This window comes from Pygocentrus nattereri, chromosome 4 (genome assembly GCF_015220715.1).
Source record: "Pygocentrus nattereri isolate fPygNat1 chromosome 4, fPygNat1.pri, whole genome shotgun sequence".
NCBI lineage: Eukaryota > Metazoa > Chordata > Actinopteri > Characiformes > Serrasalmidae > Pygocentrus > Pygocentrus nattereri.
The window spans coordinates 18,763,859-18,786,814 of NC_051214.1; the positions used below are offsets into that span (position 1 = coordinate 18,763,859).

A 22,956-nucleotide genomic window follows, 5' to 3' on the forward strand; every position below is an offset into this window, starting at 1 on the left:
AGAGACAGCCCTGGAGAAGACGGACGCTTTATGCAGCGCCGTTCCTTCAGGGTTTATTTTGGTGGAACACATCGTTTTGAAGGCTTGGCGGTAGAAATGGAGGACGCGGAGAAGGAGCCCGATTACAGGGTGAACGTTAAGTCCAAGAAAGTCGTTCTTCAGCAGATTGCGAGGTATAAGAGTTTGCTCAAAAAGCTGCTCGATGGTCAGTCTCAGCTCTGCGAGGACGACAAGGAAAAGCTGTGCCAGGAAATGCTGACGGTGAGGCAAATTAAGCAGCTGAGCGGAGCTAAAGTTGATATTTACGCCCGATCCTGATTCTCATTTTTACCCCTAACTGGGATCCAAGGGGTAGTCGTTGAAATTTTGCCTTACGAAACGGGACAAACTAGCGCGGCTCTCTAGCCTTCAAAGAGGGGGCGATTATTTATGATCACCCCCGATTCCTCATTGATGTGAAGCTGAAGCTCAGATATTCTCCAGCTTTTTGTTCGAATTTCCCCGTTCCACCTTAAAAGGAGCAGCAGCTGCGTTCTGGCGCTTCAGGCGTCGATTTGAACTGCGGGATTATTTAAGGTGGAACGGGAAAAGTAGCTAGCTGGCTACTGAGACATCAGCATGCTGTTAGTGATTTCTTAATCGGTCAACCTTTATTTAATGAGGGCGACCCTCATTCACAGTGTTGCCGAGTTGGTACATATTTGATATGTTAAAAACGTGTCTAATAATAAAAGTAAATTTAATTTTATATATATATATATATATATATATATATATATATATATATATATATATATATATATATATATATATAATCTCAGATCAGGTATCCATAAAAAAAGAAACATTAATAATAGACATACAGAAAAAAATATCAAACAATAATTAAAACGTAGCTAATAAAATAATAATTAAAATAGTAAATAATCAAATAAGTAAGAAAATAATGAAAATAAGACAATAATAGTAAAAAGGCAGTTAAAGCAGTGTGAGGCAGAGTGGAGGTGGTGAGAAAGTAATAGTGTAAAATGACTGAGGGACCCAGAGAGCTGTGCGGTAGTGAGGGTCCAGTTCGCTGGTGCTGGAACTTCAGGCAGATTTTCCCAGCTCAGTAAAAACTCATGGTGCCTGGCATGTGATTCAACCACTGGAGCAAGTCTGATAAACACCATTATTTACAGACATCACTGAAGAAATATAATCGCTGTTGTGGGAACAAAACCTTGTATCTCCAAAATGGTAACTTTACAGGAGAAGGAAAAAACCTACTTCACTTTTAATGGAAGTCAGTGGAACCAGACATTTTTCCAAGTCATTTTTCATCATGAAATGTACACACAATGTAAAGGGTAACAGGCATTTCAAATTATAGCAAAATCTGAAAAATGTCAAAAATGGAGAAAAGGAGCCTAATACATTAAAACAACATTAAACTAAGACAATATGATGGTTACTATCATTTTCTAATGGGGAAAATTTTCAGATTTGTGGGCCAGGGGTGGAATGGGACTGAGCCCTAGACTTATGGGTGATAAATCTGTTGTCATTCAGTGTCTGCCATAAAATATTGATATTAAAGGTATCAGTAGTGCTCGCCGTGTCATTAGTGGTCTTATATGAATTCATGCTTCATCTGTCACTTATTTCTTTTTCAGAATTTTGAAATTGTAGTGCAAGAAAACATCATTGTTGATGGTTTACCGTGGGAGGAGGCAGCAGAAGAGGATGGGGACGGTATGTAAATCAAGAGGTTTTAAAGCCTGACCTCACTGCTGTTGGGAGGACCGTGTTAGAACAAAGCCAGACATCCATAATATCTTCTAATAACAGCACTATTACTATGACATGGGATAGCTGTGGTGATAACTCTTTTAGAGGAACTTAGTGTGCCTTATAGTTGATGTTAAAATGCAGTGGAATAGTGTAAATATGTTTTTCACCAGATGTACATTTTAATTATTAAAACAAAGTTTGTCTGTGAATTGAGTTTCATTGCCTGATCTGATCAACTCTGTAATGCTGCATACCTAAAGGGATTTATTTGATCTCTAGATTGTGAGTTCGGTGCACTGGATGACATGCTGGATGAGAAGATTGTACAGACCACCAGGAAACGCAGCATTTACCCAAAGAAGATCCTTCCATATGTTGTGCGGTCATTGAAGGCTGAGCGGAAACTCATGGTTGGTCTTTTACTTGACAAAGTACACAAACCATGTACTTGAGTTAAAGTAGAGACACCCAAGTTACAACATTACTCCAGTAATAGTAGAAGTTCCTCCCTTTAGACCTCCACTTGAGTAAAAGTACTAAAGTATTTACCTTCAAATGTACTTAAGTATCAAAAGTAAAAGTACTAAATGGTTAATTAATTCAATGCAACTTAGTTCCAAGTTTAGTAAAACCTGGCTTTAAACTCAGGATCACAAATGAGTTTCCTTTACTATATTGATCTGTAGGTCTCTGTTCATAAACATAAACCAGCCCAAACTAATTTACTATAAAATGAAATGGTGTTTGTAGAAATTCAGAAAAAAGCCGCATCAGTCACGACTGCATATGTGGACATATTTCTATATTGTGCTCTATTTACACAAAGTTAGGTTAGTTCATCATTTATGTTTAATAGACTCTCCCAAAATTTTACGCTGCCGTGCTGATGTTGAACCGTGTGCTGCACTGGGTCGGAATGACCAACAGGTCAAAACAAGCTCTAAACAAAGTGACCGCTGTGCCCTGATTGGTGCTCTTGTTTTGCGCTTCTTTCGTTTTGACATTTTACGTTTTTATACACACAGAAACCAAAAGGAACGACAGATTTCTCAAAATGTAGTGGAGGAAAAAGTCAGATATTAGACTTTGAAATGTAGTGGAGTGAAAGTAAAAAGTCGCCCAGAATGAAAAAACTTCAGTACAGATACACAAAAAATACTTAAGTACAGAAACTAATTACATTTACTCAGTTACATTGTAAAATAGAATAACAGGTATTTTAAAAGTGATTTGTACCACCACCATTCAGCCACTAGATGTATGATGTATGAATGAGTAATTTTTTTTGGCCAGTAAAATTATTTTTTGGCTGCTCAAATGTATTTAATATCCTTTATATTTGGTTCAGGGTTTGTTTGAAAACACAGTTAAGCCGCAAGAAGTGAAACGAGATCCTGCGCAAGGTGAGTGTTTATGTAAAAACATCTAATAAAAATTCATATTTTTCATGCCGTTGTTCATAGATTTGATGGCTATGTCCCTCTTTTTTTTTTCTTACAGACACCTTCATGAGCAAAGTGTCTGCGGCTGCGCCCGAGATGTTCAGTCAAGCATCTTTAGTCATTAAGGTACCAGTAACTGCTGCTCACTGACTTCAGCCTAATGCATTGTTTTATAATATGCTCTGTGCATTCGCGTCATTTCTGCAGTCTTGCATTTACTGAAATGTTTTTAACCAATCCAAAAGTATCATTGTAGACTTATTGAAGTTACAGTAGTGAAGTACTCGATGTACTCACATGCACATGTTTTGAAGTATCAGAAGGTTCCTTGCTCTATGCAAGTTACATGCTGAGACAATAAGGACAAAATCATCGATCTAGATGTTTTCACTACTGAGTAGTGGTTGAAATTCTTCCTAAGACGTTTTATCATAACCGTCATATCGATATGCAACAAAGAGCTGTTCAAGTTGTGCAGACTAGCCCCTTTAGGGTTCCAGCACGAATGTCTGTAATGACTGTGACCGATGCAGCAGTTACATTCAGGTGCCTGTACAAGTCACAGCATGCACTGCTTCATCATTTAAGGTGGAACGGAAAGTTTCAACAAAAAGCTCTCGAATTCCAGTCTTGTAGAAATGTGGATGAGAAATAAGATGTAGCTGAGTTTTTGGGACCGTTCATTCGTTCTTTCGGTCATTACCCACAGCTCATGACCATAGGTGAAGGTTGGGATGTAGATCGACCGGTAAACAGAGAGCTTCGCCTTTTGGCTCAACTCCCTCTTCACCACTACAGTCCGGTACAGTGACTGCATTACTGCTGCCTGTCCCAGCCTATGGCCGATCTCACGATCCCTCTTCCCGTCACTCGTGAACAAGAACCCAAGATACTTAAACTCCTCCACCTGGGGCGGGTCCTTTCCCCTTACCTGGAGTGGGCATGTCATCCTTTTCTGGGCCAAGACCATGGACTTGGAGGTGCTGATCCACATACCAACCGCTTCACACTCAGCTGCAAACCGCTCCAGCGAGCGCTGGAGGCATCCATGTGATTCCACCAAAAGAACAGCATCATCTGCAAATAGCAGAGACGCCACCCTCCGGCCTTCACACATAATGCCCTGCTGACCTCCTGTCCATGAATATCATGAACAAGAGTGGAGACAGGGCACAACTCTGGCGGAGTCCAACGCTAACACTGAAAGAGTCTGACTTAATGCCTAGTATACGGACACAGCTCTCACTCTGGGAGTACAAGAGATTGGATAGCCCGGAGTAGTAGCCCGGAGTAGTAGCCCCGGCACCCCATACTCCCGGATGACCTCCCACAAGATATCTCGAGGAACATGGTCATAAGCCTTCTCCAAGTCCACAAAACACATGTAGACTGGGTTGGTAAACTCCCATGCTCCCTCAACAATCTGTGAGAGGGTGAAAATGCCCTTCCTGGATTGGGGCCTTGTCGTGGCGGAAGGGCTTGTGTGGTCTAGGGATCTTCACAGCTAAGTCGTCGGGAGCAATATGCTCCTGATAGGGTCTCACAGGGCGATCAGGTCTGGAGTGAAGACCCAGACTAACACGATCCAAAGTTTCCGGCCAGGCTCAGCCCGAATCCGGCCAGGCTCAGCCCGAAGAGGCAACGTGGGGAGGCCATGTGGGCCCACCACCCGCAAGGTCCAGCATGGGGGAGCAGTGCAGTGCCATATTGGCAGTGGGAGATTGCGGGGAGGCCCTAGGTGGCCTAGGCCCCTGCAGCAGAATATATAAATATATTCTAAAATAAAATCACATAACACAGGTGCAAAGGTGAGTGAAGATCTTGGGTACAAAGGCCCATCCATCCATCCATCCATCCATTTTCTAAGCCGCTTCTCCGTCAGGGTCGCTGTGGGGGTGAGGGTTTGGGGGGGGTTGGTTGCTGGAGCCTATCCCAGTGGTCATAGGGCGGTATGCAGGACACACCCTGGACAGGTCGCCAGTCCATCACAGGGCAGACAGACATACACTCACACAGACACAGGGAGAACATGCAACCTCCTCCAGAAAGGACCCTGGTCACGCAGTCGGGGAATCGAACCCAGGCCCTTCTGGCTGTGGGGCGACAGCGCTACCCACCACGCCACCTACCTCTATCTACATATAAAAATATAAAAAAGGGCTGCAACTAATGATTATATTGATTATTGATTAACCTTTACTTATTTTCTTGATTAATTGATTAGTTGTTTGGTCTATAAAATGCCCAAGATGACCTCAAATTACTTTTCTTGTGCATGCCATAAAATATATTCACAGAGTAAAGAAACCAGAAAATATTCAAATTTAAGATATACAAATCAGAGAATTTTTACTTTTAGTATCTCGAACCGATTAATCGATTACAAAATAGTTGGTGATTAATTTAATAGTCAACAACTAATCGATTGAACGACTAATTGTTGCAGCTGTAACATATATATACACACACACACACACACTGTTAGAATCCTCCTGTTCTTCCTCAGGCAGCAGCTGGTGCTCTCAGTCAGGAGATTTGGGAGCTGGACCCCAGTGATGTGCTGGGCTGTCTGCACCACCCTCTGCCCTCTTGCTCCATGGCATTGCAGTTCACCTACCAGAAATGGTTTTATTTAAAAAATTATATACACCCACTACTCACTACAGGTGTATTACGGCTGCATTTCTATATAGTACACTTTACATTTGTCCCAGAAGGGGGCGATGAATCCCCATAAGGGCCAAGTTCTACAGTTGGGGGTGTCCCACATGAACACATCAGACTTGATGTGAAAGTTTCAGTGCATTAAAAATGCTTTTACTTTTTCATTTGTAAAAGCTGAGGCTGCATAAAAAGGCTTTACATCGTAAACCTGAAACCTGGATAACTTCAGCCCAGAATGCTGATCCATAAAAAACAAGAAAATTTGACATATTTCATGGCCATTATTAACAATGGCTGATAAATTGATAAGTGCTCCCAGCCCAAAATTATACCTAGTTAAAATTCTCAAAAAGGTAAAAATATTCAGCAGAATTATTCCAGATTACGTGGTTTAATCAAGTTACATTGAGGCAGCAAAGCTTTTCCCAGCTGCTGGTTCGATATATCACTCTGTGTTAGTCAGTATACTCTGTCTTTTTATCTTAGGATAGATCTTATTGCATAATTTTAAATATTTCTCATTCTATATAAGCCTGTAGATGTTGTATCACCCTTATTATTGTAAGTGTGCAACTGATACTGGCAGCTAAATTTCCTTCAGGATCCATCCATCATAATATACTAACCAGCTGTTCGTAGTGAAGTTAGTTAAGGTTCCTGTTACGACAGTTTCATTTGAGAAATGCTGTATATTTGATTTTCCCATAAATCTAAGAAAAATAATTTACATCCTAAATATTTTTTTAAAATATTATTTGGTCTGTTTGCAGTCACTGAAAACGCTGAAGCAGACAGCAGAGGGTCTCCATCAGGTGCTGAACATGCAGCCCTCAGCCGAGACCGTGGAGGTCTACAGGGACGTGTTTGGCAGCTCTAATGGTGAAGGCTGCCCGGGCCTGTGCAACAAGGCGCCTGTCCGCAGACAGACCATCAGAAGAGCTGCATCTGAGACAGAATACAGCATGGACTACATCCCTCTGGCCAAGATTCCAGCCACATCTGCTGAAGACTAAATCAGGCATGTCTGTGTGTGTTAATTCCCAAGGACTGAATGTAGCGTAAAAAAACAAAATAGCTTTTCATTTAGAGAATCAGTGTTTATTCCGTTTCCTAAAACTGTACGAATATCTTAAACTCTTTAAAAATGTCAGTGGATTAAAAAGTTTTCTGAACTCAATGACTTGTGTTAGTGTCGTCGAGTTGATTCCCGCTCCTGGAGACCACATGGACGGTGTTTCTCCACAATATCCCATCCTCTGTTTGGGTCTTTAGACTTTTTAAAGGCTTGTTCATGATTTTTTTCTGATTGTATCAATTCATGCATGATGGTATTATCAGTGAATTAGTTCTTCTCGTAATGGCTACATTCACAAAGCAGGTAAAAGTGGCCCAAATCTGATCTTCTCACCAAATCTGATTTTTTTTATTTGTCTGTTCAGATTATCTTTTAAATGTGATCTCTATGTGACAGTCTGACCAGATCAGCTCCTAAACTAACCCGCGTGAGTGTCACACTGCATCACGCGGGTCATCCAGAGGTAAACAATCACGACCGCCGATGAACGCCAGTCGCTCCCGGAGGACCAGCTTCATCTTCACCATCATCACTGCAGCCATCATGAAGCTTCACTGACTGACAGCTGGGCTCATCACCCAGAATGTGTTCTGCTTGCTGTAAAAAGGGCACGGTCATTTCTTTGGTTCACATCCTCGGATTCTTTAAACTTTGCTTTGAGACTTTTATCTGTTTCTTGACACTGCAGCCTCGTTCTCCTGCGGCCGTGTTCGGACATTTCTTTAGAAATCTCCTCAAACACGGAGGGTTTTGGACGAATCTCTTCTAATGTTGTACAGAAATATCAACCCAGATGTTTATTAAGTCTCAGCAGCACAAAATTATGACAAATGTCAAATGTGATGGACGTAAAAAACACATTAATTGCGTTCTGGCTGTTCAGACTGAGTTGCATTGCCACAGATCAGATACGGATTGGATTTCAGTACCACATATGAAAGCTTCTCAGATCGGAATTGTGTGGCTTAATTTGATTGAGGGTCCATTTGTTAGTTTGCTTGTTTGTTTTTTGCTTTTCAAGAAACTCGAAAATACTTTTTCCTGTCTCTTCTGTTTATTGTCCAGCTTTCACATCCCACAAGAGCCACAGAGAAGACTAGAAGACCACAGCCTGGACAACTCTTATCTTGTAAAGATAAATCATTGTGTTTACAGATCTTTTCAAGCTAATCTGCATTGTATTTCTTGAGTGTTGGATCCTTTCTTGTCATTAATTTATCTGAATAGGCCAAAGCTGTCCACCACTTCTACATCATCACCATCGGTGGTAAAGTCATGTTAACAGAAGTGCAGTACCCTCTAGAAGTGGTGCCCCTGGATAAAAACAGGCTAATTAAAAATGTCTGATCTTTCTTACATTGACCAATCTGATCTTTCTCTATAGCCAAATTATTAAATTATATAAGGTGTTGTAAATGAAAATCTAAGTGTGACAAGTATGGTCACCCCTAGAAGGGCTTATGAGCAGCAACTGACTCGCTACATGGCCAAAAGTATGTGGACATGCAAACTAAACATTCATATGTGCTTGTTTAATGTCTTATTCCAAAATCATGGGCATTGGTATGGAGTTGGTCCCCCTTTTGCAGCCTCTGCCTTTCTGGAAAAGCTTTGAACTAGACTTTATAACACGTCTGCAAAGATTTTCATCCATTCTGCCTCAGGAGCTTTAAGCACTGATGTTGGGCAACAAGACCACCTAGTTCACCTCAAAGATGTTGGATATAGTCCATCACTTCTTTGTAAGTTCTGTGTGGGTGCACCATCAGTCAGGACTCCGTGAGTCTTTCACACTAAAACTGACCCATTTATTTAAAGACCTTGTTTTGAGTAGGGAAGCACTCTCAGGCTAAACATGAAAGGGCTTTCCCCAAACTAATGACGGATTTACAAGCACAAAGTTCTCTAGAATGTCATGTCTATGATGAAGTAGTACTGTTTCCCTTCACTGGAATTAAGATCCCTCAACCCAAAACTACTAGATACCACCTCAAACCCACCAGTTTAGAAGGCTGCTGTTGACATGAGCTGGAGCACACCACTACAGATACTTTGAGGCTGCTTTCTATGTTCAGATTAAACAAACAAGAGATTTTTGGTAACAAACATCAAGTTTGACCTGTTACCAATGTGACAAACACCAGGCCCACAATACAATTCTATGCGGCCTACAAAGTTTTTAATTTTCTATTAATATTAGCTTAGTTTCACAGTGCTCTGCACTACAGTCCCCAGCATGCACTGCAACGTAATCTATGGGACAGTGGTTACACCTCAGTTCTACACAATTCCACATATCACCAAATGGACTAACTGCATTTGAGCTGCACTCAAAACCAACAGTAACGCTCAACGTCAGCTCAGAAACTGATGTCTTAATGAACTTGGAGCAAAGAAAGGACGTCAGGAGTCGAGTTCAAACTAATAGGCAAGTTTAAATGACTGAGTACTTGAATATTTCAAGTATTTATGTAATGTTTTAATGTCTACAAATGTCTGTATTTTACTGCTGAAGTTTTTACGTATTTTGAATAAACACTGATCAGTGGGCTTTCTACCAAAATGTTAATTATAAATGAAATAAAGACACAGTTGTTCTCAGGCCCATGGGTTTGTTGAGATTTTTCAATGTGGCCCTTTCAGTGATTGAGTTTTTCACCCCTGATCTATGATGTGGAGCAAGTTTCAGTCCAAAGCCTTGGAAATCTTGTTCGGATACACAACGTTGTGGAGTAATTAATACTGGGTTGTGTACTAAATACAAAAGCTCCTAGAGGGCTTCTTTATAACAGGGCCATAGAAGAAGCACTTTTGGTTCCTTAGAGAACCTTTCAGAGGACGACTGTGCTTTGTGTAAATGAATGAATAGTCTGTGTAGTTGGATCTTCCATGAGGATCGTAACCTAATGGGCACCTTCAAATCCAGACAAAAGCCCCCTGTGTTGAATAAAAAAAATAATAAATTACATACACACACACATTATATATATATATATATATATATATATATATATATATATATACATATATATATATATATATATATACACACACATATGTGTGTGTGTGTGTGTATGTGTGTGTATAGTTCTACAGTTACAGACTGTAGTCCATCTGTTTCTCTAATACTTTGCTAGCCCCCTTTACCCTGTTCTTCAGTAGTCAAGACCCCCGTGGACCCTCACAGAGCAGGTACTATTTGGGTGGTGGATCATTCTCAGCAGTGCAGTAACACTGATGTGGTGGTGCTGTGTTAGTGTGTGTTGTGCTGGTGCGAGTGGATCAGACACAGCAGTGCTGCTGGAGTATTAAATACTGTCCACTCTATTAGACACTCCTACCTTGTTGGTCCACCTTGTAGATGTAAAGTCAGAGACGATAGCTCATCTGCTGCTGCACAGTTTGTGTTGGTCGTAATCTAGTCCTTTATCAGTGGTCACAGGACGTTGTTGGCTGAATATTTTTGGTTGGACTATTCTCAGTCCAGCAGCAACACTGAGGTGTTTAAAAATGCCAGCAGCACTGCTGTGTCTGATCCACTCGCACCAGCCTGATCGGTGTAAATCGGTGTTAACCATAACTTGTAGATAAATAGTCCATCAATTTTACTCAAAAATAAGAAAGACAGAAAAAATATACTTTTATATACAATTATTAAGATGTATAATATAGGCCTATTTTAGAGTTAAATACTTAACTATGTATTTATATATACTTATATATCGCTGCTCTCAGAACAAAACCTCATATCTCCATTTTTGTCATTTTTCAGATTTTGACATAATTTGAAAGTGCCTGTGGTGTGATATATTGTGTGCAAATTTCATGATGAAAGGACCAACAGAAATTACCCAGACTTGCTTGGAAAGATGTCTGGTTCCTTTGACTTGCAATAAAAGTAGAGTGTGTTTTTTCCTTCTCCTGTAAAGTTACCCTTTTGGAGATACGAGGTTTTGTGTGTGTGTGTGTGTGTGTGTGTGTGTGTGTGTGTGTGTGTGTGTGTGTGTGTATGTACTCTTTAAAAGGATAAAGGCAATGTTTCTGTGCCCAACACCCAAAGAACCATTTGCATGTCAACTATAAGGGGTTGTTCTACTGCTATAAGCTCATAAAAGCAGCAGTCTTTTCTGGTGTTCTCAGAAAGGTTACATTTAGAAGCATTTATCTGAAGAACCATTTCACTATTTCACCATGTATAGAACCTTATTAAGCAGGCAAATGTCTCTTTCATGAGTGCTCATGGTTCTATAGAACCACTGTCTTTCCTAAAGAACCCTGTATGTACACACACACACACACACACACACACACACACTCACACACACACACACACACACACACATTTTCTAAGCCACTTCTCCCTCAGGGTCGCGTGACCTGTATGTACATATTTATGTAAATAAGCACTAAAAACGAACCCCTTGGTAAAGCTGGAGCATCACTGACCCCCAACCGGCTGTTTGTTCTTCACGTTTGCTGAACTCGTGGAAAGGAAACGAGCAGAAATCACTCATTTATTCTTGGAATGAGTTCTTGAGCGCAGCCGTTGCGTCAGTCAGGCCTTCCTCTCTGCGCTCAGCTCAGCTCCAGCAGCGGCCGCCGGAGGAACTGCAACGCTCAACAAGTGCACCACGTGACTTAAAAGAAAGTGAGTGATGGGTACAATGACGGTAAAACCAGAGAAAGCAGCGCGCTGGTCAACGTTGCTGGGCAAAGCTGCTCTTAGACAAAAGATGCATTTAGTTCCGCTGATCAAAACATCGTGATTCCTCAGTTCCAGCTCTTTCATCTCTCATTTGATCTCCTGATCCTCCGTCCACACGTGCTGGTTCCACCTGCCATGGCGCTCCACAGCGCTTCAGACCGCTTTCCTCCCAGCGATGCTCCAGCTGAGCGCTTGTGCCGAAGGAGCGAGGTATGAGACCCTTAACTCAGAACTTCAGACCAAACTTTCTGAGGGACTAATTTAGCCTTTACTGCTGATTAGTAAAGATTTCTCACCTTATGTAGAAAAAAGGTTCCACTTATTTAGCACTATAACTAACCGCTGTATCTAGAACCGTGCTTCAAATCATACTAGAGTCACTGTGTGTTTAGAGTTCTGGGACTGGAGCTCCTGTTTATCCGGCTTTCCCCCTGAAATCAGGAGCATTAATAAAGAGTTTGTCCCTCTTTAGCTGCAGTAGCAGTAACAGCCTCTAGTCTTCTGTCACCACACTTTCAAAATAGAGGGTTCTTCAGTATATATAGAACTATATAGAACCATGAAAAGTGTTTTTCAAAAGATTTCTATATAAAAAAAATATCAAAAAAATATCCTGCTTCAGTCTGAAGAACCCTTTGATCATGCAGTGGGTTCTTTGAGTGTTCATGGTTCTAAGTAGAACAATTTTCTTTTCTAAAGAAAACTTGAACGCTCAAAGAAGCCTTTGCATGAACAAAGGGTTCTTCAGATTGACAGAGAATGTGCTGTAGATGGTTCTATAAAGAACCTAGCACCAAAAAAGGACTCTTCTGTTGTTCCCATGTCAAGTGTGTGACAATAGCAGAACCCTTTTGGGTGCTATATTAGAACCTTTTTCCAAAGATTTCTATATAAAAAAATCATCTAGAAAATATCCTGCCTCAATCTGAAAAACCCTTTGATCATGCAGTGGGTTCTTTGAGTGTTCATGGTTCTAAAAAGAACCATTTTCTTTTCTAAAGAACCCATGAGCACTCAAAGAAGCCTTTGCTCATGCAATGGTTTCTTTGAGTGTTCATGGTTCTAAGTAGAACCATTGTCTTTTCTAAAGAACCCATGAGCACTCAAAGAAGTCTTTGCATGAACAAAGGGTTCATGAGATTGACAGAATGTGCTGTAGATGGTTCTATAAAGAACCTAGCATCAAAAAAGGCTACTTCTGTTCTTCTATATTAGAACCTTTTTCAAAAAAAGTCTATAATGAAAATCATCTAGAACATATCCTGTTTCAATCTGAGGAACCTTTTGATCATGCAGTGGGTTCTTTGACTGTTCATGGTTCTAAGTAGAACCATTTTCTTTTCTAAAGAACACTTGAACACTCAAAGAAGTCTTTGCATGAACAAAAGGTTCATGAGATTGACAGAATGTGCTGTAGATGGTTCTATAAAGAACCTAGCATCAAAAAAGGGTTCTTCTGTTCTTCTATATTAGAACCTCTTTCAAAAACATTCTATATAATGAAAATCATCTAGAACATATCCTGTTTCAATCTGAAGAAACTTTTGATCATGCAGTGGGTTCTTTGAGTGTTTATGGTTCTAAAAAGAACCATTTTCTTTTCTAAAGAACCCATGAGCACTCAAAGAAGCCTTTGCTCATGCAATGGTTTCTTTTAGTGTTCATGGTTCTAAGTAGAACCATTGTCTTTTCTGAAGAACCCATGAGCACTCAAAGAAGTCTTTGCATGAACAAAGGGTTCATGAGATTGACAGAATGTGCTGTAGATGGTTCTATAAAGAACCTAGCATCAAAAAAGGGTACTTCTGTTCTTCTATATTAGAAACTTTTTCAAAAAAAGTCTATAATGAAAATCATCTAGAACATATCCTGTTTCAATCTGAGGAACTTTTTGATCATGCAGTGGGTTCTTTGACTGTTCATGGTTCTAAGTAGAACCATTGTCTTTTCTAAAGAACACTTGAACACTCAAAGAAGTCTTTGCATGAACAAAAGGTTCATGAGATTGACAGAATGTGCTGTAGATGGTTCTATAAAGAACCTAGCATCAAAAAAGGGTTCTTCTGTTCTTCTATATTAGAACCTCTTTCAAAAACATTCTATATAATGAAAATCATCTAGAACATATCCTGTTTCAATCTGAAGAAACTTTTGATCATGCAGTGGGTTCTTTGAGTGTTTATGGTTCTAAAAAGAACCATTTTCTTTTCTAAAGAACCCATGAGCACTCAAAGAAGCCTTTGTTCATGCAATGGTTTCTTTTAGTGTTCATGGTTCTAAGTAGAACCATTGTCTTTTCTAAAGAACCCATGAGCACTCAAAGAAGTCTTTGCATGAACAAAGGGTTCATGAGATTGACAGAATGTGCTGTAGATGGTTCTATAAAGAACCTAGCATCAAAAAAGGCTACTTCTGTTCTTCTATATTAGAACCTTTTTCAAAAAAAGTCTATAATGAAAATCATCTAGAACATATCCTGTTTCAATCTGAGGAACTTTTTGATCATGCAGTGGGTTCTTTGACTGTTCATGGTTCTAAGTAGAACCATTGTCTTTTCTAAAGAACACTTGAACACTCAAAGAAGTCTTTGCATGAACAAAAGGTTCATGAGATTGACAGAATGTGCTGTAGATGGTTCTATAAAGAACCTAGCATCAAAAAAGGGTTCTTCTGTTCTTCTATATTAGAACCTCTTTCAAATAAATTCTATATAATGAAAATCATCTAGAACATATCCTGTTTCAATCTGAAGAAACTTTTGATCATGCAGTGGGTTCTTTGAGTGTTCATGGTTCTAAGTAGAACCATTTTCTTTTCTAAAGAACACTTGATCACTCAAAGAAGCCTTTGCATGAACAAAGGGTTCATAAGATTGACAGAATGTACTGTAGATTGTTCTATAAAGAACCTAGCACCAAAAATGGTTCTTCTGTTGTTGCCATGACAAGCGTGTAACAATAGCAGAACCCCTTTTGGTGCTATATTAGAACCTTTTTTAAAACATTTCTGTATAAAACCATCTATAACATATTCTGCCTCAATCTGAAGGACCCTTTGATCATGCAATGGGGTCTTTGAGTGTTCCTGGTTCTAAGCAGAACTAACACTTTTCTAAAGAGCCCTTGAAAAATTGCCTTTTTCAAGAGTGGAGAAGTTGCAGCTGTGAGGATTTGATTGTATTCAGCCACAGGAGCGTCAGTGAGGTCAGGTCCTGATGTTGGATGGTCAGTTCTGGATCACTCCAAGTCATCCCAAAGTTACTGGATGGAGCTCCATCACTCCAGAGAACATGGTTCCACTGCTCCACAGCCCAATGCTGGGTTGGTCTTTATACCCCTCCAACACTTGACACTGAAGATGTGCAGCTGCTCAGCATCGCCTCCTTTTGGCAGAACGCTTCTATGGAGATTATTCAAGTCGAACACCTGTATCAACAATAGGGGAAACTTAAAGTAGCTGAATTTACTCATTAGAATGGGTCTAGATACTTCTGGACATACCATGATTGCAATTAATCACATTTCTTAACTGTTCAAAAAATATAGATAGAATCATTCACTAAAGAATCCTTGAAGAACCATCATTTTTAAGAGTGTACCTCATCTGAACGCCGCAGATGCCCTTTACATAGTGTATTTCATGCTGACTGGATCAATAGAAATATTATGAAACTGGTTACATTGAAAGTAAAGACGTTCTTTACGCTCTCAGTGAGGAAATGCAGTCTTATGATATTTCTCTTAACTAATGACAGAGTTCTGACGATGATGACAGGAGGCTGAAGAGAAGAGAAAAGAACCGAGTGGCCGCACAAAGGAGCCGCAAAAGACAGACCCAGAGAGCCGATGAGCTACACGAGGTGAGTTCACACTTGAGCTCATCGTATCCTGTCAATACCACACAGCTGAGACATCCGCTACCCCTTATATGCTGCCCTGTGGTCAGTCCTCATATTCAGCTGTGTAGAAAAGGTTTGAACACCACTAATCAAATTCTACAAACCCATTTTCAAAAAAGTTGGGATGCTGTGCAAAATGTAAATAAAACAAAATGCCATGATATGCAAAGCATTTAAACCCTATATTTAATTGAAAATAGTAAAATAGTAATAGTAAAGACAACAAATGTTGAAAGTGGGATATTGTATTGTTTTTTAAAAAATGTTTGCCCAATTTGAATTTGATGACAACAACACGTTCCAGAAAAGTTGAGATAGGGGCGACAAAAGGCTGGTAAAGATGTGTAATGCTAAAAAAAAACACCTGGTGGTTGAATGACATTAGGTCAGTAACAGGATTGGGATATTAAAGAGCATCTCAGAGAGGCCGAGTCTTTCAGAAGTGAAGAAGAGGAGGGGTTCACCACTGTGTGAAAGACTGCACCATCAAAGAGACCAACAATTCAAGAAGAACGTTTCTCAAAATTAAACATCAGAGAACTTTTGCTTTTCACCGTCTACGGTACATAATGTCATTTAAAAGATTCAGAAAATCTGGAGAAATCTCTGCATGTAAAGGACGAAGCCAAAGTCCAGTATTTGCTGGCTGTGGTCCTTGGGCCCTCAGGCAGCACTGCATTAAAAACAGACATGGTTCTATAGCAGAAATCATTGCATGGGCTCAGAAACACTTCTGAAAAACACAGTGAAAACAGTTTATCACTGCATCCACAATTCCAAGTTAAAACTCTAAAACACAAAGAAGAAACCAAATAGGATCCAGAAATGCTGCCACCTTCTCTGGGGCTGAGCTCATTTAAAATGGAAGTGGGAAAGTGTCCTTTGGTCCAATGAATCAACATTTGAAATTCTTTTTGGAAATCATGGACACTGTGTCCTTCGGGCTAAAGACCACTCAGCTTGTTATCAGTGCATGGTTCAAAAGCCAGTATTCATGATAGTTTAGGGAGGCATTAGTGCACATGGCATGGGTGATGTGCTCATCTGTGAAGGCACCATTAATGCTGAACAATATACATATGTTTTGGCAACTTAAGCTGCCATCCAGACAACGTCTTTTTCAGGAAAGGCCTTGATTATTTCAGCAAGATGATGGCAAACCACATTCTGCATGTATTACAGCAGCACTACTCCATATTAAAAGAGTCCAGGTGCTAAACTGACCTGCCTGCAGTCCAGACTGGTCACCACTGACAACATTTGGCACATTATGAGATGAAAAATGCAACAAATGAGCCCCTGAAACTGATGAGCAGCTGAAATCCTGTATCAAACAAGAACAGAAAACATACCACTTTCAGAACTACAGCAGCGTCTCCTCAGTTCCCAAACACTTACAGAGCGCTGTTAAAGGAGAGGAGATGAAACACAGTGGTAAACAGGCCCCTGTCCCAACTTTTTTGGAATGTGTTGTTGGCCTCAAATTCAATATGGGCAAATATTTTGCAAAATACAATAACATTTCTCAGTTTCAACATTTATTATGTTGTCTTTGTAGTCATTTTTAAAATATGGTTTAAAATTTGGTTTATATGATTCACACATTACTGCATTCTATTTTTATTTACATTTTGGATACCACCTTTTTCGGAAATGGGGTTGTAAGTGAAAATGATTTAACACATCCTCTACAGAGAACACACTGTTAAAATAAAATATAAAATGCTCACAGCCAACATTTAACATTTACCCAAATATGTTAAGTTCAGCAAATAAACAGTATTTGTGCATTAAAATGTACAGAAGTGCGTCCTCTGTATAAAATATATTCACTTATTTTGAATTAGAAAATCAACAAAACATGTCATTTGACTGGATTGTACAAACCTTTGCACATGACTGTGCAAAGGCCTTATGATGATTAATCACTGTATGATTAGAATTCGTACGGAGGAAGCTTTTCATGTCTCACCATGGAAAGGCAAGAACATCTACACAAGAACATTTCATTTAAATGACTGCACAATTAAGACTAAATTTAATTAACTGAATTGAATTAAGACACTTGGATGTTAACCCATGTATGGTGTTCAGGTCTGTGAGATCCGTTTTCAATGTTTACCAAAAGAAAAAATTATTTATTATTATTTCACCTTCAGATTCTTGGTCTTGCTCATTTTATGTGAGGAACATATAAAATAACCCGTTTTCAGTGCTTCACTCTTTCCACCCCCCCCACACATTTATACTACACACATGGCATTGGGCTGAACCCGCAGGGAAAAAAACTTGTTACTTCATGTTCCTGGTCATATTAAACATGATCCATCATATCACATCATTTACACGACAAAATTCTTGTTTTCCCATAATCTTTAAAAGGGGCTTGCCACCAATTTTAGAAATTTCTGCATAATTCAATTGTTAAGATGTAAATAAAGTCATTCAGAGTTGTTTGAGTTTCCTCAAACTACGTTAAGACGCTGAAGGAGAATTCCACAGAGTTTTCTAAATTTCTTCATCATTCGGTCACTGAGATGTAAACAAAGTCGTTCTCTGTGGCTTGAGGTGGGTCCACCATGGCTTGATGAACAGTTCTGTAAGCTGAGCATTTCACATCAGACCACTCTGAATGACTTTGTTTACATCTTCACTAATTATGCAGAATTTTTTTAAAAAATGGTGAAATTGCACTTTAACTAATGAGAAATTAGATTGACCATATTTTGGCTTTTAAAAAAGAAAAAGAAAAAAAAGGGCACTGGGGGCAGGAGGGTGCCACAGGTCAGACTGTTGAGAGTTCACACAGACATTTTAGCCAGTTTAGAAAGTTACAGGTTCACTTTGTGTTGTACTCCTGTGCATTTTAATGGATTACTGTATGTACTACCAGGTCAGGAACCACATCAGCAAATGTTTGAATCTTCTGTTAAGTTTCCATTGCTTGTTTTGCTGTATTAACATCATCTAGTATAAAAAAGAATAATAAAGAATTCAGCCATGGCAGTCATGTTCGGAGTTAATGTGTGAAAATGCATTCATTAGATTTTTAGCTTTAACAGTGGATATCGCTGCTGTCTGAACAAAATCTCCTATCTCCAATTTTGCCATTTTTCAGTTTTTGACATATTTAAAAAAAAAACTATTGTCCTTTATATTGTGCAGAAATTTTAAAATGGATGGACCAAAAGAAACAGCCCAAAATTCTATGGTAAAATTGTGGTTCCATTGACTTATGTTATAAGTAAAGCATGTTTTTTGCTTCTCCTGTAAAGTTACCACTTTGAAGAAAAGAGGTTATATAATATATATAATATTATATATATATATATATATATATATATATATATATATATATATATATATATAATACTGTGCAAAAGTCAGAGACCACTCATCATTTATTTGATTTCCAGTCAAAACGGCCATTAAGCATAAGTCATTGATTTTCAGGAGATAATTTAAAGAAAAGATAATCCACTGGAGAGAAAAAAAAAACAGTTTCCAAAACTGGATTTATTAGAATTTGTAGACAAAATGATTTTCCCCCTTTAGTTTTCTCCACAGTTTAGTTGAGTGAGGAGGGCGAAGGCTAACACAGGCTTCCTCTGAGACCTGTGAAGCTCCACCGCATCTTTTCACTCATGCAACACACTGAACAGCCGAATGTGCACAGAGGAAAGAGTCAACTGCCACATCAGCTGACAGACGCCTGGGCTGACTAACATCATACTGAGTGATGGGTGGGAGATGGGGGGCCATCCTGTCTCCCCAGAGAGAGCAAGGACAACTGTGCTCTTCTGGACTCCCTTCCACAGCCAGCTGTAGCATCACCAGGGATCTCCTGATGACAGGGCCAGCTCAGAGAAAATGAGACTCCTAACAACAGCTCAACCTGTTTGGCCACCAAAAGTGTCACCATCAGATAAATAGTCCTAAAAGCTTTCGTCTTTGAGAGATGCAGGGAAATCTGTTTCAGATCTATAAAAATCCACAGGTGTTTCTGTCCATCCTTCCACTGTGAGAAGAACACTCAGCAAAGAAAACAAAGAACATTTGCAGCTCAAACAGAAAAGCTGCTGGTGACCACTCCAGAGTCCAGACCTCAACATTACTGAATGTGTTTGGGATTTTTTGGGTGATGAGAAGCTTAAAATGCAACCAACTTCTAAGACTGAACTTTGGAAGTGTGAAAAAATATCTCCAAACTGAAAGAAAGTCTCCCGAAAGGATTGGAGATAAATAACAGCAGCCTTAATAAAGGCTAAGGGTGGTGAATTATAATTCATTTCTGAGGCTTCTGTCTAATATTCTGTTCTGTCTTAATGGCTGATCTGACTGGAACTCAAATAAACGGAATGTATTTTGTTTGAACTGATATGAGTGCATATGTTCCCTCTTAGGCGTATGAGTGCTTGGAGCAGCAGAACAGCTTGCTGAAGAAGGAGGTTCAGCTGCTGCTTGAGGAACAGAAACGTCTGGCGGAGGCCCTCCAGTCCCATGAGCCTCTGTGCCCTATTCTAAACAGTGGCTTGCTCTCAGCACCAAGGACCATTGATGTAATCTCTCCTTGAATTTATTGTGAGACAAGATCATTTACCATCTTCAGTGTCTTCATAATGTTTAGTATTGTTAAGTGCACATGTTTATGTACTAATGACCAGTTGCCTTTGTAAATGTTTTGCTGCTTGAAAATGCCGTTTGAAATGTATCTGGATTGTGTCTAGATGTTTTCACTTTTAGACAGTGGTGGATGAAGCAAAAACCAGGTACTTGAGTTAAAGTAGAGACACCCAAGGTAAAATATTACTCCAGTAAAAGTAGAAATTCCTCCCTTTAGACCTCCACTTGAGTAAAAGTACTAAAGTATTTACCTTCAAATGTACTTAAGTATAAAGTAAAAGTACTAAAAGAGTAATTATGGCTCTGATGTCCTGTTATCATTTTTATAACAAGACTCGCTTCATGAACTCATTTTAGGTGAAAATCCTCCAGTGTCTCTCTTGGTAAACCAGTCTTTTAATAGAACATCTTTAATTAGTGACGCTGACGTCTATTAAAATGATCATAAGCACAAAACACTGAAGGTAAACAGTTTCCATCAGGGAGAACCGAGTGGCTCTGAAATCACTTTTTACAAACAAGCAAAGTTTCAGTTTAAGATTTATTTACAACTTAGTTCCAAGTTTAAGTTTAATAAAAACTGGCTTTAAACTCAGGATCACAAATGAGTTTCCTTTACTATATTGATCTGTAGGTCTCTGTCCATAAACATAAACCAGCCCAAACTAATTTACTATAAAATGAAATGGTGTTTGTATAAATTCAGAAAAAAGCCGCGTCAGTCACGACTGCATATGTGGACATATTTATATTGTGCTCTATTTACACAAAGTTAGGTTAGTTCATCATTTATGTTGAACAGACTAATGTAGTAAGATATTTGACTTTGAAATGCAGTGGAGTGAAATTAAAAAGTCGCCCACAATGGAAAAACTTCAGTACAGATACACAAAAAAATGCTTAAGTATAGAAACTAATTACATTTACTCAGTTACTGTCCACCACTGTTTTTAGAATAGAGTGTCAAAAAGGAATGTCAAATATTTTTTCTTTCATTTTGACCGAATGACGTGTGATATTTCAGTTTCGCTTTGACACAGCAGGAAACACGTTGTGTCAGATAGTATTCCAGCTCACGTGAAATGAATTCTTTATTATGACTGAGCTCTGACGGACCACCTAACCACTAACCAGTCTGTCTGGTGCACCGCTGCAGTTTAGATGCTTTGGACGAGCGCCACAAGTAAAGAACACTTCTGCTTTAGACAAAGCAGCTCGACCAAAATATCCTTTCAGTGTTTCGGGACCTCATGAGCCGCGTTCACAGTGTGATTGGCTGCTTATGTTACATTTGCTTTTGAAATGAATTGTGCAGAGTTCAGAAATGAACCAGTGAATGAATGTTTTAGTCCTTTCTCCATGTTTGTCAAGTGCAACACATTGGTGCTCATGCAAACCTCCAGATTACATGAAGTATATATTTGTATTTTTTAATGAAGTGGATTTTGATTAAAGGGCTCATATCCTACTTTTCTTGCATCTTGTTTTGTTTCTCTCAGATCCACTGATGTCATTCGTGTGGGGTTACAGTGCCTTTTGAACGTATTCAAAGTCGTTGGATTTGTCTGGATTACAAACGGCGCTTGTGCAGAATATTCCAGCCAGCATTTTTATAGCAAAGCAATATTCTCATTTGTACAGCGTTTGAAAGAGATTTTCACACATTCTTCTTGGCAGATTTGCTCTAGGTTGTTCCTGTTGGTTGGGTGGTGCTTATGGACTGCAAATTGGACTTTGACTTGGCCACTGTAGAATGTCCACCTTTTTATTGTTCTAGTTCTGCTGTGAAATTTCTCCCTTGTCTTGTCTTTAGTGTTTAGCAGACTGAAGCAGGTTGTCTGCTTATTTTACACTGTCCTTCTGACCTTCAATTCTAACAAGATCCCCAGGCCCCACTGAGGAAAAGCATCCACGCAACATGATGCTACCACCACCATACTTCACTGTTCAAAATGTGATCTTTATTTTCCACATTTTTCCTTCAGATTCACAGTCTGATTAATGGTTCTTGAATTAAAGGGGGTCTTTTATGCAGTAAAGGCCAGCTGGAAGCCAACTGTTTCCTCATCAGGGCAATATTTTTCATCTGTGTAAATGTAGAGCTTTCACAGAACAGGGGTTGAATACTTATGCATACAGCATTTTTCAGTTAGCCATTTTTATCACAGAATATGTTCTTACATGAAACCAATATGACATTAATTTTGAGGACGAGTCTTTTAAAATAAAAACGTGACAGCACGAAATATCAAAGTGTCATTTGTAATCCAGTCTAATCTGATGATTTTTTAAGGGGGCTGAATACTTTTTTCAAGGCACTCTAGGAACCGAAACCAATCATAACTAATTTTTCCATGACCGTATTACAACTTTTCTCTATCCCTCAGAATTAAAAAGGCTGTTTGTTACTGTGCTTTTAAGACTAATATGTAAATGAGCTTTGTTTTCATTCAAACAGCACTTGAGTTAAAACTCTTCAAATAACTTTAGCATGAATGGGTGAACCTGCCACAGCCTGAATAACTGGATATGTGTAAATGAGTCAAAGCGGATGTTTTTACAGGTTAATTTCCTTATATGGGCCAGATGAAAAAGGGAATGTAGAGGTGGAAAATTTTAACAGTGTTTACATATATTATTTTCAAAAAAGGAGGGAAATCCATGATGAATTTCCATGATATGAGCGTGTTAAACTCAAGTAGGGTGACCATTCAGGGAGACATGGGTTCACTTTACATCAAAACAACACCGAAAATGCAGCAGGTCTAAGTTTAGT

General features: G+C 39.2%; 2 protein-coding genes across 3 annotated transcripts; both read left to right on the top strand.

The window, feature by feature from the left end:
* Positions 1-24: 24 nt before the first annotated feature.
* On the top strand, positions 25-7,056 carry nsl1 (NSL1 component of MIS12 kinetochore complex). Its single transcript, XM_017700991.2, has 6 exons — positions 25-261; positions 1,656-1,734; positions 2,053-2,183; positions 3,122-3,176; positions 3,274-3,341; positions 6,650-7,056. Exons 1-6 carry the CDS (start codon positions 31-33, stop codon positions 6,890-6,892), a joined length of 807 nt encoding a protein of 268 aa, XP_017556480.2. The 5' UTR covers positions 25-30; the 3' UTR covers positions 6,893-7,056.
* Positions 7,057-11,629: 4,573 nt separating this feature from the next.
* On the top strand, positions 11,630-21,816 carry batf3 (basic leucine zipper transcription factor, ATF-like 3). 2 transcript variants are annotated; one of them, XM_037537729.1, is made up of 4 exons: positions 11,630-11,869; positions 15,414-15,518; positions 19,961-20,116; positions 21,680-21,816. In XM_037537729.1, the coding sequence occupies exons 1-4, from the start codon at positions 11,795-11,797 to the stop codon at positions 21,686-21,688; spliced, it is 345 nt and encodes a 114-aa protein (XP_037393626.1). In that variant the 5' UTR covers positions 11,630-11,794; the 3' UTR covers positions 21,689-21,816. The 2 variants fall into 2 exon arrangements, with proteins under 2 accessions (XP_037393626.1, XP_017556482.1); XM_017700993.2 differs by lacking the exon at positions 21,680-21,816 and having other exon boundaries at positions 19,961-20,398.
* Positions 21,817-22,956: the final 1,140 nt, after the last annotated feature.